Consider the following 17,702-nt stretch of genomic DNA (forward strand, 5'->3'; position numbering starts at 1 on the left):
CGAAATCTCCTGGCCCCTGCTCTTCCCTCAGACAGGTGTGAACTGGGACAGTCCCATGGTGGAAGGAGGAAAAGCCTATGCAGGAGGAAAGGGGAAAATCCAATGGAGAATTCCTCTCTGAACACACATCTGCTGGGTATAGTTTTCACTCCAAGGCTGAGCCTACAGCCAGCTAGGTATAAGATCTACAAACATACAATAAATACTTACATTCCTGTTTGGATTGTGCTGAACAGCCACAACTGAAAACATAAGCTCAACTGTCATCCACAAAGACAAAAAAAATAGCTTAACATTATCAAATATTGGGAAAAGCCAGGGCACTAAATCAACAGTTTCAGCTGTAATGTAAAACCAAACCCCAAGATACATTTTTGTGCAAGAAAGCCAAAACATATTAAGAACGAAAGAGCCTGGAGTACTTTTTTAATATGTATGTACACTCAACTTCAGAAGAAAGAAGACTGAAGAATGCAAACATATTCTTTAGGATTATAACAGCCTTCTCACATGATCTGGGACATAAATGGATTTTTATTTGTTAAATAAACTAAGTCCTCCTTATACACATATTTTCTTAGGATGCGACACCCATTTAAAGATCTCAGACATCAGGAATTCTAAAATATGGGGTTTTTTAGTATTGGAAAATATACTTACTTTAGCATTTGCTGTTGGGCAACAACATATTCTGAACAACCACTTCGATACAGAAGTTGAGTGTTAGCTTGAACCCAGACCCAGTGATCTTCATTTGTTTGTACTTTGACTAGAGAAATGCCATTTTCTCCATTATTCTTCGCTATGCAATTTAAAAGAAAGTATATTTTAATCCAAGCAGTTTTTAATATTTTTTTCTTAAATTATTTTTATTTTTTACTGGTGAATGCCAACAGGTTTGCTGCCTTGGAATCATCATCAGCAAAGTATGTACTAAAATATGTCACAGAACTGGGAAAATTACATGAAGAATAAAATTTGAAAAATCTAAGGTGGTGATTAGAAACAAGCTGTAATGAAAGGTATTTCAGTATTATTATTTCATTAGCAGTTTCTCCCTCTCAATAGTAATCCTGTATCAGTGATAAAATATTAATGAAAAATGAGGCTGTAACAATGGTGTTAAAGAAGTTACAGGCTTTTGCAGGTACAACCAAAGGCTGACTACAATTCTACAGAAGAAGTTGCCCTTTGGAGAAGACTCGCCATGAGAATTCTATCCATTGCAAAAATCTGAAATACAGCGTAGATTCTCATGGTGTTGCAACACCCAAACACTGGGAAAGCATGAGTCAAAGTCACAAGCAAATCTGAGTTCACAAGACAATATTTTTTTTTCATTTTCCTTCTACTTTCTGATCTCTGGGGGAAACTAGCATCAATAATATATTTTCTAGTTTTCTTCACATAGGAATAGATATGAATGTTATAAAGAAAAGAATAAAAAAGGGAGAAATGGGACTGAAACCTGGAAAGCCTACCAGGTGAAAAGAAAAGGCAAGATTCTTTCTCCACAGGCTGTATATAAACTAAAAGTACTTAGCATATATACCTTTGAATTGGTTTTCAGTAATCTGTAATACATTAGCAAAAGTTGCACCTTCATGATGACTATTTCTTCCATATAATTCTGCTGCTTCACACAGACCTGAATTGCCTTTGGAACTGGAGCTGTAAGGGTCAGAAAATGGGGAAAATTCCTTGTCAGCAAATAGCAACAAAGCAAAATTACAAACTCTGAAAGATGTGTGATTTTCAAGCTGCTGACCATTTTCAAAGATTGATGCTTTAAATATATAATAACCAACATTAGATATTCATCTATGTTTCATCATACAGTTGCTCAAACTGGAGTATGACTGGAATTCTGCATTCAATTCAAAGGCATAGTTATATTTAGGAGCATTCTGCTTGTGGCTTACTATATGTGGAATAGTAAGTTCCAGCTTGAATGGAGACAAGCATTGTGTTCATTCTGCTCTGCTTGTCATTCAAGGTACTTACTCACCAGCAGTGCACTTAAAGATTACCATGACTTCAGTCTGCAACAATCATGTGATTTAAATGGATTTCTTCCAATCTTTAGTTGGAAATACGTATCAAAGTTTGTACATTCTGTAATAATCCTTTCCAAACTTTTTCCTTCGTTAAGACCATCAGACTAGAAATTGCTATATACATTTTCTGACCATCCTTGGACAGCATGATTTAAACCTGAACTAAATGAAACACTTAAGTGTTGGTTCTTTTAAAATATAAATAAAATAATAATAATACAAATGAGATAGGAAATATATGAAGCACTTTTTTTTTTTTTTTTTTTTGTCAAATCCTTAATCACTGCCCAGTTTTCCACTGTTACAGCTGGTAGAATGAAATATTTCTTTGATAACTTCCAAAGACTAGGAAGGAGAATCCAGATAAATGATGCTTATTTACTTTCAAAGAAAAAGTTAACATAGAGAGTTATTTAGCATCACTTGTGCATTTAATAAACTGGAAGCTCACAGTACATTTTACTAAATGATATATGATTAATTTGAAAATACTTTGCATTCACTGCTGCATCATCAGCTTTGTGTTTTGTTTTCACAAGTAGGCTTTTCATCTTCATCTCTGTCACAGAAGGGAGAAGTAGTGGTACCACTATGCAGAATAAGGACAGCTGAGGTGGTAATACTGCTCCTGATGAGGACTTCTTCCTTTGTCCAAAAAGAAACTTCAGTTTGCCTTGAAACTGCATTGTCTGTTATATAAGAACACAACAGAATTATCTTACGCGTTTCATGTATAAACATTTTAAAAATGCCAGTAAGTATGCCACCTATTGATTGAGTAACAACAAAACCACTTTTGAAACAGGGAGAAAAAAAAACAATTCTCTATCTCTCACTATTCCTCATTTTCTTTGCAAACCTGTCATTGTTAGAAGAAAAACCAAGATTGGTCTTTACTAAGCAAGGAAGTGATTTCTAGAAATAAGCCACTCTTAGCAAGAATATTCTTAGCAAGAGTATTAAGCATGCAAAAGACTTTTTAATTTTTTTATTATTATTATTAAAGTGAAAAAGGAATCAGTTTTATTCCTGTTCCTCTAAGTAACACTTCATGAATAAATGCTAATGACTGAAACTTAGTTTTACCACGCTTGTGCAAACAGTGGGCAGATATTGTCCAAGAGAGCTTAAAACATAAACATTTATCAATTCTTTCAACTTGAAATATTACAGCCTTTTCTTCCATCATTTTTTACACATATTAATAAATGTCTTTAGTTGTTTCTTGTTAGAGTACAACAAGTGAAAAGCGTATTCTATCTATGGCTGCAAGCAATCTATGCATGCTCCCCTATTTTTCATCTGAAGTAATTTAAATCTAGTGCATCGTGACTACTGTTGTCTAAGTAAAATTAGACTTACAAGGAAGCCAGAAGTACTGTCCAACAAGCAGCGAACTCGACAGATGAAACAACGAGTTAAGAAGGAAGAATAATCTGTTGTTGTGCTGTCATTCTCTTGTGCTTTAAACAATTTACTGAGAATATATTCTTCTCCTGCCAACAACAATATGTATCAGATCACACTAGAAAAGAATAAAGCTGTTCTGTACCCACTTGAAAAGGAAATTGCTAAACGCTGTTTTATGGAGGGGTGAATATTTAACTGCATTATGTACAGGCATATCTGGAGATGCTCTACCAAACGAAAAAAGACAGGCTTTACGATGGGATTCAGGTGACTCTCTTCAAAAACTTTGCTTTACTTCCTGAATTCTTGTTGGTTTTAATGATGCAGAGTAGGGTAACAGATGTTACAGATTTTAATATCAGAGACTAGAGATTGTACATTAGAAAAAGCAACAAAATCAGGAAAAAAATGCCAATGCAAGAAAAGCAAAAACAAAAATAAAACAAATGAACAGTGGCTGATTAGCTAACGTTCAGCTGTTGCCTTCTCGGTTTTTAATGAAGCATTTGCCATTTTTGGACTACAGGTGCATAGCTTTTGAAACATTTATTTCCCAAAAGACACACACAAGTATACATACAGAAGAATGAACTCAGGAATAAAGATTCTCCACTGTGTATACTCAGGACAAAAAATTCAAATGTTTATAACTTTCATAGTTTGAAATACTCGTGCACATTGTTCCATTTCTTTTCTGCATACTGCATATAAAATTTTGCAAAATTCTTGTGATCTTTTTCCTTCAAAATACATTCTATCCATTAACTTTGGAATTCTATGAAAATACATGACTCTGTTCCTAAAGAGAGACTTCATAAAAGTTGCTGCAGGATTTCTTCCAATTTCCCCCCCGCTCATCTGAAAAACTATTTCCTTATCTTCTGGTGGAATGCATACATTTAACTGGGATCCTACTTGTTCTTCTAAACACTCTGATTTATACAACTTCACGTGGGAAAACAAATGGCAGAAAGACACGTAGCCACTGTGGTACTGCACAGAACAATTTTGCATGTTTTTTTATCTTTTCTTGTTATTGAGAGAAATACTCATGTCCTGATTAGTGTGAAGAAAAGACTGGTAGGATGAGCACTGATGTTGCTTATTCTGTCTTGATAAGAATATTCATAAGCACATTAGTCAGAGGAAAAAAAGGGAAACATCAACATTCTAGGCTCAACAGTACATGGCAGCATGAAAAATCCAAAATCAGGGAGAAACATCATTTTGGGATATTAACACTATAAGTAACACTATGCAGTGTAGCAGTGAAGAGTCTAACTTGACAAGGAACGGGGAATAGGTGGAGGCTATTCTAATTGAACAGTGATGCGTACATTTCCAATTAGCGCTATACAGTCCTACCTGTTTCTGTCTGTAGCTGCTGTCCAGACATCTGAGGTGGATTCATGGCCCAGTGCAGTTGTCTACAGAAGTCCTGGCGATCATCAACGTGAATGTAATCATATATGTTTTGGTGCATTACATCAGTCTGAAAGAATTACAACAAGCAACATTTAATCCTCAGGTTTAATGGGGCAGACTCTTGTATTTATTAGAATCATAGAATACTTGGGGTTGGAATGACCCCTGCTATGGGCAGTGACACCTTCTTCTAGACCAGGTTGCCTAAAACCCCATCCAACCTAGACTCAAACACCGCCAGGGATGGGGCATCCACAGCTTCTCTGGGCAGCCTCCTCATTTTCACAGTAAAGAATGTGGGTTGCTATTTTCCAAAAAAGTAATGACTGATGTAGGGAATTTTGAAAGCAAAGACTCACTGAGGAAAGTTACTTCAGAGGCCCCTGTTTTTCACATCTGCTTTTTGACTTAATATCCTCAGAAGATTATTTTTAATAGCATATTGCAAATGTGAACCATAAAAGTGCAACTGGCAGCCAGCTAGTAGTGTCCCACAGGGACTGATGCTGGGTCCAGCAATGTTTAATTTCTTGACAAATGGGTGATGGGATAGAGCACAGCCTCAAAAGGCCTGCTAAGGGTACCAATCAGGGAGAGCTGGACAGACCTTGACAGGCTGTAAAAATTAATTGGCAGGAACCTCAGGAAATTCAACAAAGGCAAAATCCTCTCTAATTTTGGGTTCTTCAGGAAAAGAAACTGAGGCTTGATAAAAGTAAAAGAAATTGCAATAAGGGTGGTAAAGGGTAAAGTGGAAAAAAAAATTGCAGTAAAGGTAGAACAGAGGGGCTGTAGGATCTCAAAACTTGACTAGATGAGTCCTGGAGCAACCTGATTCAACTGGACCAGATCTGAGGAGGAGGTTGGAGCAGACAAACTCCAGAGGGCCTTTCCAACTCATGAGCATATTTACTCTGTGCAAGCAACCAGTCTAGAATAGCAGAACATTATACAAAAGGATGAATTTGATTTTACTAGCAAATCCTATTTCTGCCAACAAAAACTTTACAAAAGGAAATTGCATCCTATGACATTACAAAGAATTCCTCTTCAACTCTCCAACTAAAAAAAAAAAGTCTAAAATGGCATAGTAAAATAGTAATGCTGTATATCTAACCAGCAGTAGAAGAACAGGGCAAAACAACAAAGTGTTCTATGTTTTAGAAGGCCAGTTGGCAGGAATGACTGCAGGAAAGTCATTAGAAAGGCTGCAATATTAAGCATTCTATATATTTGCTAATATAGTTACCTGATGAAACCCTAGGTAGTCCACAATCGTTGATGATGCATAAAATATCATTCCATCTGCACTCACCACCAATGCAAAACCGTTCAGTGACTAAAGAAAGGAAAATAATGATCATCAGAAAATAAAGGGAAAAATAGGTCTAATAATTTAAATAACATTCTAGTTTAGTCAACTTTTGATTTCAAATGTGAACAAACATGAACGTACAGTCTTTGTGACTGTAAAACTATAGAATATTATTTTCTAAGTGCAGAAGAAAAATAATAACATAAATGTAGAATGTTTTTGCTGTTGTTTTTTTTGTGTTTTTTTTTCTTTTTGGTTGGTTGGTTGGTTGGTTTGGTTTGGTTCGGTTTGGTTTTGGGGTTTGTTTTTGTTTTTGCAATTCAGAGTAAAATTTCTGGGATTTAGATGGTGGAAATGTTTTCAATTTCATAGATTCACATAGATTCACATATGTTTTGCCAGCCAGACTAAGCTGTCAAAAATCTACCCAATCCTAGCATCGGGCCTCCAGCAGCAAAAGAGTGCAACTGCTTCCTAGAGCATTCTTCCTGCCACCCACAATTCAAGTACTTCCCTTGTCTTCAATAACTTTTGAAATAACCTCTGAATATTCCTGTCAAAGCCCAAACTACTTTAATAAATCTTGATGACTTTGTCCAACTGCATTTTGAAACCACATGAACTTTTTTATACCCCTACGCTGTTGCAACAGAGTAGTTTAACAGCTTAGTTTAAGGTAGAAAAACTTGAAAGAATTCTCTATCTCATTTTGTTTCATTGAGCCTGCTACTTTCTGCTGTTGCTTTACAACCTCTAGCTGTGTCACAAGAGGGGGCAGTGAAAAATTCTTTCCTCTTTACCTTTGCAATATGGAATGGATATGAAAAAAATCACTCTGTAAAGAAGTTGGACACCACATTTTTCTGTAGGCAGGTAGGGATTTTGTGCAAATTTAGTAAAGTAAGCTACTTTAATCATAAGTTTAACAGTTACATGCTTTATGTTGACTCACATTTTCAAGTAGAAATGTCTTGAATTTCATATATTTTTTGCTTGAAATATGCCTTATCTTTTTAGAAGTCTGATGATACAACAAAGTTGTAATCCAGTGTCTTGTACTAAAATCATTACTGATTGCTTAATAAGATACTTACTGATCTTACTGAGATTCTTAATATAATGAATACAAGGAACTAGAAAAAAAATTGGTTCCTTACAAACATTGCTGTAGTTTCCATATCTTTTCAGAAAGCTCTCTCTGAAATGAAATAATGAATAACAACCTGGAACATGCTTTTTGCAAAAGTTAGGGAGGCTAATTGCAATATAACTACATATTACATTACAATATTATTATCTTTTTGAATTTGAAATTAACATTAATTCACATGATTAAAATTAATAACATCTATCAAATACTTCTTTTTGGTTACGGTTTAAAACGTTCCATTCCATGATGCTTTGCATTTATATGCATTGAAATATACAGATAATGTAATAATTTCCAACAAGAAAATTAAACACGTGTTCTTATAGTTATGGCTTTAAGGTTTGATGTGCATTTTGAAGTATGGTTATTTTCTTAAGCTTTCATAAAAAGACAAACACGGAAAAACTACAAAAAATGCAATCATTAAAATCGGGCAACAAATACTGCATTGATAGAGAACAATATTAGTCTAGAAAAATGCTACGTTAATGAATTCAGTGACGTAAGGAAAGCAACAAGAAAATAATTGAAATTAAAAGTAAGAATTAAATGAAATACATGACATGAACATTCACAATCATCTCGCTGCCTGAAGTCCGACTAATTTTGCCTCTCCTCCCTTGATAAAGATTCACTGACATATTTTCATTCCAACAGGTTCACATTCCAAGGCAGATGAGATGATCCTATCCTGAGATGGTTTTCAGGTCTTTTGAGATTGCAGTTCAAACAGCTACTGATGAAGTACTGCTCTGTTTTTATTATCCTTACTTCACCTTTCTCTCAATTTACAGTTGCTGTGATGAGTGTCTTAATCCTGAGCTAATCCTGAAGCCTGAAGCACAATGGGAACAAATTTTCAATTGCTCAGTGAGTAGATACACTACCATATTTTTTCTGAGTTTGGTTCTCTTTTGAGTTCCTAAATAAGGACCAGATTTCCAAGACTGCTTAAAGCCTGTTCCCACTGTGACAATGGTGGGCAGAATTTCAAGAGTTCAGCATACAATAGGCTGACCTCCTCAGAAGATTTGACCCCAACCATAAATGTGGAGCACCTTTGGAAACTTGGCCCAGTGGGGCCACATGTGGCCAGGAGCTCTGGGCCTTGACAAAGCTGTGAAATGGTGACTGGAAAAAGCTAGACAGCAATGGCTTACCTACATCTGGAAAAAGCAGTAACAGCATCCTTTTTGATCAAATGGATGTCAAGTATGAGTCAGCTGTAAGAACAGCCAAGGGCAAATTGTGCTCATCTCCAGGAGTGCTCCATCAATCTAGATCCCTTTCAGAATAAGCGATATCTTTGGCTAGTGGATTCACAAGTTATCCATCTCTACTCTTCAACCACAAGCTCTTGCTGGCTTGGTGCTATTTTCTACTTTAAAAAAAAATGTCCAAATTCATCCCAGGACATCACCACACAGAAATCAGCATGCCAAGATTTCTACGTATTCACATCTGTGCCTTTCAGTGTTCTGAGTGAAGCCTCCAAAGACAGTATCTGTCATACCCATTTCCAATATCAAGTGGAGACAAGAAAGCATTTTTGGCATCTTGTCCCTTTGGACTCATCTTCACAGCAATGAAACCATCAGTGATGTGATGTTAGGAATTTCATTACATTTTGAACATCTGGCAGGCCTTTTAATTTGGGCATACTAAAAATTTCCATAAAGATAACCATAGGACAATTAACAGACCTCCTTTGTGCAGATGCCTGTAGCTGTTACCATGCACTTTCCAAAAGACCTCCAGTTTAGCCTGCACAGCTAGAAATTAAGAACACATAGAACATATGCACATGGACCCTAAGAGACTTGCTTTAAAATGTAAAACTTGTTTCCCTCCAGTGGAATGTGGGCAGGTTATTCTTTTCACAAGTCTTTCTTTCATTAAGCCAGAATTAGGCTGGTCCAGGTTGGTAAATATGGGAACGGGAAATGGGATCATGTGTATTTCTAAGGGTTCAGAACAATGAAGTGGGAACTGCATCTGGAGAGGTATTAAGGAAGGGTGGGAAGGAGTAAAAGGAAAGAAGTGGAAGAAAGGTCCAAGGAGCCATGTATCAACGTTAAGTCAGAAATGAGTATGGATTTGAGGAGGGATATAAATTAAGAAAGTTATAGATTTTCCCGTTGTTTTTGTTTTGCTTCTCAAAATGCTGATTTCTTTTTCTGAGCTAAGATCTCTCAATTACGCATCTCCTGGTTTCTGATTTTCATGGCCCAAACACAGACATCAGATGCTCTGCCTTGCAGGCAGGAAAAGCATAACCCACTCTGGTGCAAAAACAATTTTTATGAAGCCACATGAAGCTATTGAGGATTAACACAACTTCCATGTGTCTAAACCTCATTTTAGCTGGGAAACCTGCTGCTTCAACCACAGTAAAAAAAATAAGTTAAAAAAAAGCTGGACATGGAGTAGAACTTCCTATCCAATTCCTATCCAATTTTCGTATCCAATGAGTTACCCGTGACTCCAAATGTTTTCTTAATATTACCTTTAAGTGCTGTTCAGTGTGAAATCTGGCATCTGTAGCACAGACAGACTGGAATAGAATGAGAATCGGGCTGAGATTTATACTTTTGTGACCTACTGGCTGTTGCTGTGGAAAAGGAGAAGGGCATTTGCTAGCGCAGGTCTACCCAGATGTGGGTCGTAATGATTGCAAATTAGTAGGAAAATACCTGTTCTGATCTCCCAAAGAAATCTCTTAGGTATGATATACAAGTCCATACTCAAGCTCTTTACAGGAACACCACATGGAGATTTTGCATTATTCTGGACAGAACGCTGATGGTTTGTTGAACTGACTGCAAGGCATAGCTTCAGTGCGTGATAATGAACAGAAATTATTCAAAGCTTTTTGGGTGTAAGTTATCAGGTCTCATAATTAACGGGACAATGAAATGTACAGCTCTGTTCATGGTTTTAGACATTCTCAGTTTCTGAACTGAAGTTCTGGGCCTTGGCAATAGCTTTTCCTCATTCCTGCTGCACGGGGGACTGCACTGAGGTGCTGTGTCAAAAACAGCAGATACCTACCTGTATTATCAGTAACCTGGGAGGAGGAAAAGGGATGGAAAGAGGACTTGGATCAGCCTCACACTGCAGCTCACTCTGCCTAACATGCAAAGACCTGGCCAGGCAGCCAGAAATCTGCCTACTGAAGTGCTTCTTAATGCTCTGTAAAGAGCATCTGCTTGCCCAAAACACAGACAGGACAGCACAGAGAAGTCAAGAGCAGCTCTCCCCACCTTGGCTTATTCCTTTGAGCATAAATAACGGAAAACTTAAAGCAGGGCTCATGGATTTTTGGGGAGAAAATAACCTAACTCCCTGCTTCAATGTTATTTTCATTGCGTGCAACTGGTGTGTTTTAATTAATAAGGTTCACTTGCATCCTTCAATAATTGGTAGCCATTTGCATATATTTGTGCGCACGAATACAAGCATGCACACACACGCAAAGACATTAGTGCAGACAGTGGAACTCCTGCAACAGAAACCAACTAACTTCTAATCTGCAAAAAGGCATAGCTGTAAACTGCCATTTGGTAAACCATATGGATCCAATGACAGATGGAATTTCTAATCCAGAATAATAGCTGAAACATGTGAGACAGACTTAAATATGCATTGTGAACATTTGTTTGTTTGTATTTGGCTTTTTAAAAACACTTACATGAGTTTTCTACATTGTGCTTAGAAATGAAATCACTCTTTTTTTCCAAGTGGGGAAAAAAAAAAAAGAAAAAAAAAAAAAGAGCTTGGCACCAGACAGAGGCCTGTGTTCTTTTGAAAACATGTACATCCAATTATGTACTCACGAAAAGCCGCACCTGCTACTGAAACAAAAAACAATGAATCTGTCAGTTCAAAGAAAGTACAGCATTATTCTGCTGCCCTCGGTAGCTGCGAGATGAAAGTTATCAGTTCCTTCCATTAAGAAGTTTTAGGAACATTATTAGTAAAGAGGTTCTCTTTGGGAATGAAGGCAAATATTTTGAGGAAGATAGAACTTCCTTTGGCAACAGCCTTTATATATCCTGATATTTTTTTCTGGTCCCATTGCAGAAAATCAGCCAGTAAATACTTCAAAGATATTTTGGTCAAGGTCATGGCATAGTAAAAATAAGAAAAGAAAAAAAAAAAAAAAAAAAAAGAAGAAGAAGTTCCAAGCCACATTTCTCTTATTACTCTTCCTTGAAATAAAGGAAAACTCACTAGCATTCGGTCTCCAGAGACCATGTTGCTATGGTTACTAAAGTACAACAGTCAAGGCCTGCAGCCATGCCTTGCTTTGAACAGATTTTCAAGTCACGCAACTTGGGTACTAAATTTCCAGGGTCAGTTGGCTTGCAGTTTATCTGGAACGGTTTCATTTAATAGTGTGTTGCTGGGTTTTGTGTCCTATGCAGGATGGGGCCATTTTCTGATGATCTAAATAAGAAGCTATTTAAAAACTCTGGAAATGATATACTCACCTTTGTCTTTCATGCTGAAGTCTTACGAGTATTAGGAGGAAAACGCAGGCAGTTAATGTGTCTTTAGCCATATTGTTTAACGAATCAGTATTTCTTTCCATTGGTGTCTCTAGGATGCACAATTACTCTTCTAAAAATCACAAAAGAATCCCTAAGCTTCTCCTTACAAACCAAAGAGAAAGGAACACTTACAGATTCCTGCAACAAAACCCAGCATAAAAGACTATTCAGAAATACTGTATCTAATGACATCAGAAGATGGCCTTTGCTCAGTATGTACAGTATCTCCTAGCCCTTAGGATGCTTATGTATTTCTTTGTATCTAAACCAACTTCAAAAGGAGCATTTGGGTGACTAAGCGCTAGTCAATGCAAAGGGGGAGCGGCGGAGTTGTTTTTAGCATTCAGTTTTGATCAAAGACTTGCATGTACTGGTTAGTTTTCAGGCTAACGAAACAGAACAGAATATAAATTTCCATCATTGGAGCCAAGGGAGGAAACAGATCCTACAGGCTGAAGCCTACAGCTCTGGGTTTGCATGGGAAATCTTTCAGAGGGGCTTCTGGGTCTGACTGCTTTTCATAGGCAGATGTGTGCATGACAGTGGAACCAAGTGAAAATATTCAAGAGTGAATCTGCAGCATAAATGTAGAATAAATACACACATATGATCAATTATACTCCTTTCATTCTTCTTGTCTTCCCACATAAAACCACATTCACATTCCTTCCTACCTCCTTGAGCCCGGATATCATTTCAGGCTCCTTAAAGACAGAATGGAAATTCAGCATCTAGTGCTGCACTGCTCAAAGCAGATCTCAGCCAAAGTTTCAAAGATCGTCCACATAAGCCCTCGAGCCCTGGATCTCATGTTTACTGTTGGGCAGAACAGCTTTGCCATCCAAAACGCACAGGCAAATGATTCACTCAGTGTAACACCATTTTTCACTATCATATCACTTCCACCAAAGAATTAGATCAACTTGGAGATACTTATTTACATATGTGCCTTCAGTCTAAAGAGGGAGCTGGAATGCTGCGGCTTGTCAGGAGGCAGCAGACAAAACTGGCCTGCTGGAAATCAGTTAGGAAAATGTAAGTCATTGGGCGCTGGTAATTGTGAGCTATAAACTTTCAAAAAAACATAGTAGTTCTCTGGAGAGTGAGACAGTAATGTGTGCACACATGTAAACGCACTTTAAACCATGGTGATCATGTTTTTGATATGCTCCATGCGTAATAAGTATTGCACACAACCAAAAACAATTTTGCCTTTAAAGTTGTTCTGATTACATGATGTAGAAATGCAAATGTAGCTTTTCTTCCTTTATACTTTATTTCCAAGCTTAAGCTTTTGTAACAAAGCTTGTTAAGCCTGTGTCAAGTCCTTGGGGTAGAGACTCCCTTTGTTCCTAGAGGCATAAACTACTGGCCTCTGCTGAGCACAGGGCCTCAAAACAAGCCACTGTGCCAAAGGCAGTATTGAGAAACAAGAGCTATATGCAGGCTGAACTGAAGCATCATTTGATTTTGAATTTGCAAAAAGTTGGTACGGTGCTCTCTAGAAAGAGACGCATGCCAACTGAATCCAATTGTTTTCACAAGAACTAATGGCTGGACGTTAGAATGTAAGCTGTGCTACAGGCTTCTAGGGTTGAGCAATCCTAAGCAATAGCTTAAATAAAGATTAGGGAAAGTTTTCTTTGAAAAAGTGAATTGAAGGGTGACACCAAGTAGTTCCGTACAGATTTGTTACACGGCATATGTGTTTGGAAGCACCAACAGTGCTTACTATTGATGGCAAAGTTTGATTGATTTTTCATGCCTGATTGTAAACAACACCAATTCTTTTCTTTGCATTAACAATGAGGATTTCAAATGAGAGGCAAGTATATGAAGTATGTGAATACCACCTGAGATTGCACAAGTAATGGGGACTACACATAGGGATCTAAAGAAGAAGAATATTCGTAAGTATGAATTCTAGAATTGTCAGGAAAAATATTTTATGAATACATACAAATTCTTACTCCGATTAGTAGCATGCTAACAAGTACCTGGGTGAGTAATAGGTCATTTACCTAAGCAATTATCATGAAAGGATACTGAAGTTTGACATAATCTTGCTATCTTTCTTTAGCTTCCTCATGAATCATGGATGTTGAATTTAAAACTGTGCTTTACCAGTAATGGAACCCTACTGTCAATGCTCTTTCATGAACAGTGTGCCCTGGACTACACTTGGAAATAGAAACAGTCTTTATAATGATTTATGCAGTTTCTCATTCCATTTTCTCAAAACCAGATGTTCTATTCACAGATGGAAGTAAAGATGGGGCAATATCATATCTTTAGTGCAAGTTCAGCCCATCATTCTTTCTAAGTCCTGCAGCTGCTCTGGGCTTTTCAGGCTTCTCCTCAACAATTTCAATATAGAAAATGCCAGTCTGATTAATTCTATTTGAGAAGACTCAAAATGAAGCATTGATTGCTCACTACTCTGCACTTCTAGTAACAAATTTAGTTAGGTAGCCTTTGCAATAACAAATGTAGTAAGATTACCCATTATCTTCCTCAGAAATAACTTTTTGAAAAGAGATTTGAGTAATATTTATCCAACATATTGGACAATTAGACATATGTAAGTACTAAATGTCTGGAATTTTTTTTAGTGTTATTTAGCGTAACTGTATCAAGTCTTGAAGAGAAGAAGCCATCATAATATTCCATCCACAGCTGACTTTTATTCACACTTGCAATTTGTTAACTAGCATGAAGAGCAGACAGCTCTTACTGCAAGAAATCAAAGCCTAAAAGAGACAATGCTGACGCCAATGGACTGAACACTGAATGCAATGTCCTAATTTCAGAGTATAATTTTTCTGTGCATTTAACACTACATATTGCATTTTCTAATTCAGACATATTTTTGAAAGGGAAAAAAAAAAAGAAAAAAAAAAAGAAGAAAAACAACCTGCACTCCACATTCTCTCCAGAAATAGATGCTAAAACAGCTTTTTAAAGCACTGTTTCAGATCAGCAAAGTTTTTAAGGGAGTGTGATGTTTCAAAATTTGTCTTTGGGAAGAGTCTTGTTGCTTTAGTTATCACCTCATGCATGTTTTGTAACCTGTAAAAAACCCTGTATAAATGTAAGTGGTCCCCCACTGGCAGCAGACATTGATTCTGCTATGATCATCCGGGATACGGTGGAGATGGAAAATTACAAGACACAGCCCCTCTAAGCTCTACTAACACGCACAAATCCTAAGTTGAATTTTAGACTAGGTGAAGACGCCATCCAGGCCTTTCTGTGAGTCTCTGGTTTAATCTGAGTAGACATTGGTTTTCTCATTGTTAAAAAAAAAAACACAAAACAAACAACAACAGTCTCAGTTACTGGAGAATCCTGAGGACTTTGTAGTACTGGGAGGAGGAAGGAGGGTGTGAAATGCATTGGAGAAAATGTCTCTTTGCCGGGCATCATCAGCTTTTGCTTCCAGGAATTTCTGGAAGAACTTGAATTATAACACCATATTAAAAGTATCTTTTTTTTTCTTTTTCTTTTTTTTCTACTCATAAAATGCCAAGGACAGCTAAAATCAGAATGATGGACATTTCACATGAAGTTCCTAAAAAGGCAGCAGAACTATTTGAAAGGTCATTCTTTGTCCTCTTTTCTCCTAATCAGTGCTATATCCTCGATAATAGAAAACACTATATTTAATGGTCAACAGCATGCTTTGCAATATCAGTTTTCTTTTCTGTTCAAACCTATCAAAAAGTAGTCAACTTTTATTATGAGTTAAGCAAACAAAAAAGAAAGGCATTCTATTTCTGGTAAAGCATCTATTTGTTTCTTTTGAAAAACACACAACCACACATACAAAAAAATACATCAAATTTGCAAAAATTCTTAAAACAGCACACATTCTTGCCTAGATCTGCTTTCTTGATTGTAATTTCACCTTCCTAGGAAGCTATCTAGGCTGAAGCTCATTACATTCTCTGACTTGAGAATGAGGGATAGACTGGGAGCAAGCTGCAAATACAGATTAGGCTTCTGGTTTATAATTTTTCTTGCTCAAGACTGGCTAAACAATATAAAATTGTGAAAATGTAAGTTATCTTTGAATGCAAGAGCTATCTAAGGTGGTTTCTATTTCTTGTTTTCCTTTCTTAAACAATACATGACTATGCCATCTTCAGCAAATGGACACTTCCCCAAAAGCAAACACTCATAAAGAAACGTGTAAGGACACAACAGTGTGTTATGACTTCCTTAGCTACCTGGACGTGAGTAGTCCAGTTCTAGCAACAGTAAATCCCAGCACATGGATACGACGCAGCGCTTGCACACAGACACTGAACCTACTGAATGGTAAGAACAGTTGCCAATGATTAGTTCGGAGTCAGGGAGAGAAAAAAAACCTAATTGAGTGGAAACAAGAGAATATGTTTTGTTGTGGAGGTCACGTGGCCATGGGACTGCCTCCAGAGGCACTGAAATAGCCTGAGCAGAAACAGAGGAAATGGTTGTGAAAAGTGAGCTTGGGTGGAGTTTGCTGTGATGAGCAGCTTGGAGACAGCAGTAAGGGATCTTAAATCCGGATTCACATCTGGTCTATGTCCAAAGCTGACAGACAGCTTCTCTGCTCCCCAGTACAGATACAGTTTCTCAGCCAGGCCTCCTCTTACCACATCTGAAACATTGCAGCATGTTTGCTCTGCCCTGACACATGGAAATTGACTCTTCTGATGACAATGTAAACTGACACGATGCTGTCTTCCCCTCTGCATACCTGTGCTGGCTGCTGACTCCTCCTTTTCTATCACATTAAATATCAGCTGCTTGACCTGATTTTGAGATCAGCTCCAGCTGACTACCTCTAGGTCTGTAATCTTCCATTCCATGTTGGAGAAGTGAAATGATTAGGTGTCACCATTCCAAAATGTTGCTCTCTCTCATGCATGGGCAAGAATTGAAAACCAGCATTTAGTGGTGTTTCTGTTGCTAAAAGGTTTCACACAAGGAAAAGATGCTTTCTCCTTCAAATTATTCCTCAATATTCTTTCAGAAGTCAGGACTTGTGCAGTCCAGGCAGCTTGTACACAATGATGCCTGGCTATTATGGTTACAGTTTTGCTGCATTGTTGTCATGTTGCCCATTGGAAAACATCTCTAATCTCACATTTAGATTGTAAATCTGAAGGAAAGGGTTCACATCTTTTTCTTCAGTTCCAGCAATCTATCAAGCTGAATGATGCTAAAGCCTAAATTTCAGAACCCAAAGCACTATGGTAGTATTGTGATTGCTGCAGTAGTAACAGTAACACTGAGAACTGGAGTAGAGATCTAACAGTATTCAGAAGTCACAGGCTTTTTGGTCCAGACTTGTTTGAGAGGGCAAAAAAAAAGAAATAAGTGAGAACATTAGTTGTTTGTTTAAAGGGCAATAGAAAGGATATTTTTTGCAGAATGTTGTTCCCATGCCAAATTTCAAGTCTGGATTTTAGAAATATGCCCATTTGTAAAGAAAAGGAGAGAGAAAAAAAAAGAGGGACCAAGAACTCTGAAATGTTCCTTTGTGTTCCGCCTGTGCCTGCCAAGCAGAAAGTGAATGTACTCATGTGATAAAGATGGCAAGTTACTCCTGACCCCATTTATGGCTCTTTTTTCATGGATATATTCTCTGCTAATCATCCCAAGAGACTAATGTCAGCTTACATCATGTCATCTGAATCACTGGGATAAGGTTCATGTTTGAAAACAAAGAAAAGCAAAAGGGTTATTTGGGTAACTTGTAAAACTTATGAACTGAGAAAGAAAATGCATCAAGACCAAGAACGCTT

The 17,702-nt window shown here is 37.2% G+C and overlaps 1 protein-coding gene across 1 annotated transcript in view; it reads right to left on the minus strand.

Moving 5' to 3' along the window:
* Positions 1–17,702, minus strand: part of AHRR (aryl hydrocarbon receptor repressor) — an 89,833-nt gene that overhangs the window by 10,640 nt on the left and 61,491 nt on the right. Inside the window, exons 5-10 of the mRNA XM_052704358.1 lie at positions 6,142–6,231; positions 4,833–4,959; positions 3,420–3,553; positions 2,550–2,746; positions 1,553–1,671; positions 661–802 (exon numbers count right to left, since the gene is read on the minus strand). Of these exons, the coding sequence (XP_052560318.1) occupies positions 661–802; positions 1,553–1,671; positions 2,550–2,746; positions 3,420–3,553; positions 4,833–4,959; positions 6,142–6,231 (809 nt within the window). The remainder of the gene's footprint in view (positions 1–660; positions 803–1,552; positions 1,672–2,549; positions 2,747–3,419; positions 3,554–4,832; positions 4,960–6,141; positions 6,232–17,702) is intronic.

This window comes from Tympanuchus pallidicinctus, unplaced genomic scaffold (genome assembly GCF_026119805.1).
Source record: "Tympanuchus pallidicinctus isolate F22 unplaced genomic scaffold, pur_lepc_1.0 scaffold5, whole genome shotgun sequence".
NCBI classification, from domain to species: Eukaryota; Metazoa; Chordata; class Aves; order Galliformes; family Phasianidae; genus Tympanuchus; species Tympanuchus pallidicinctus.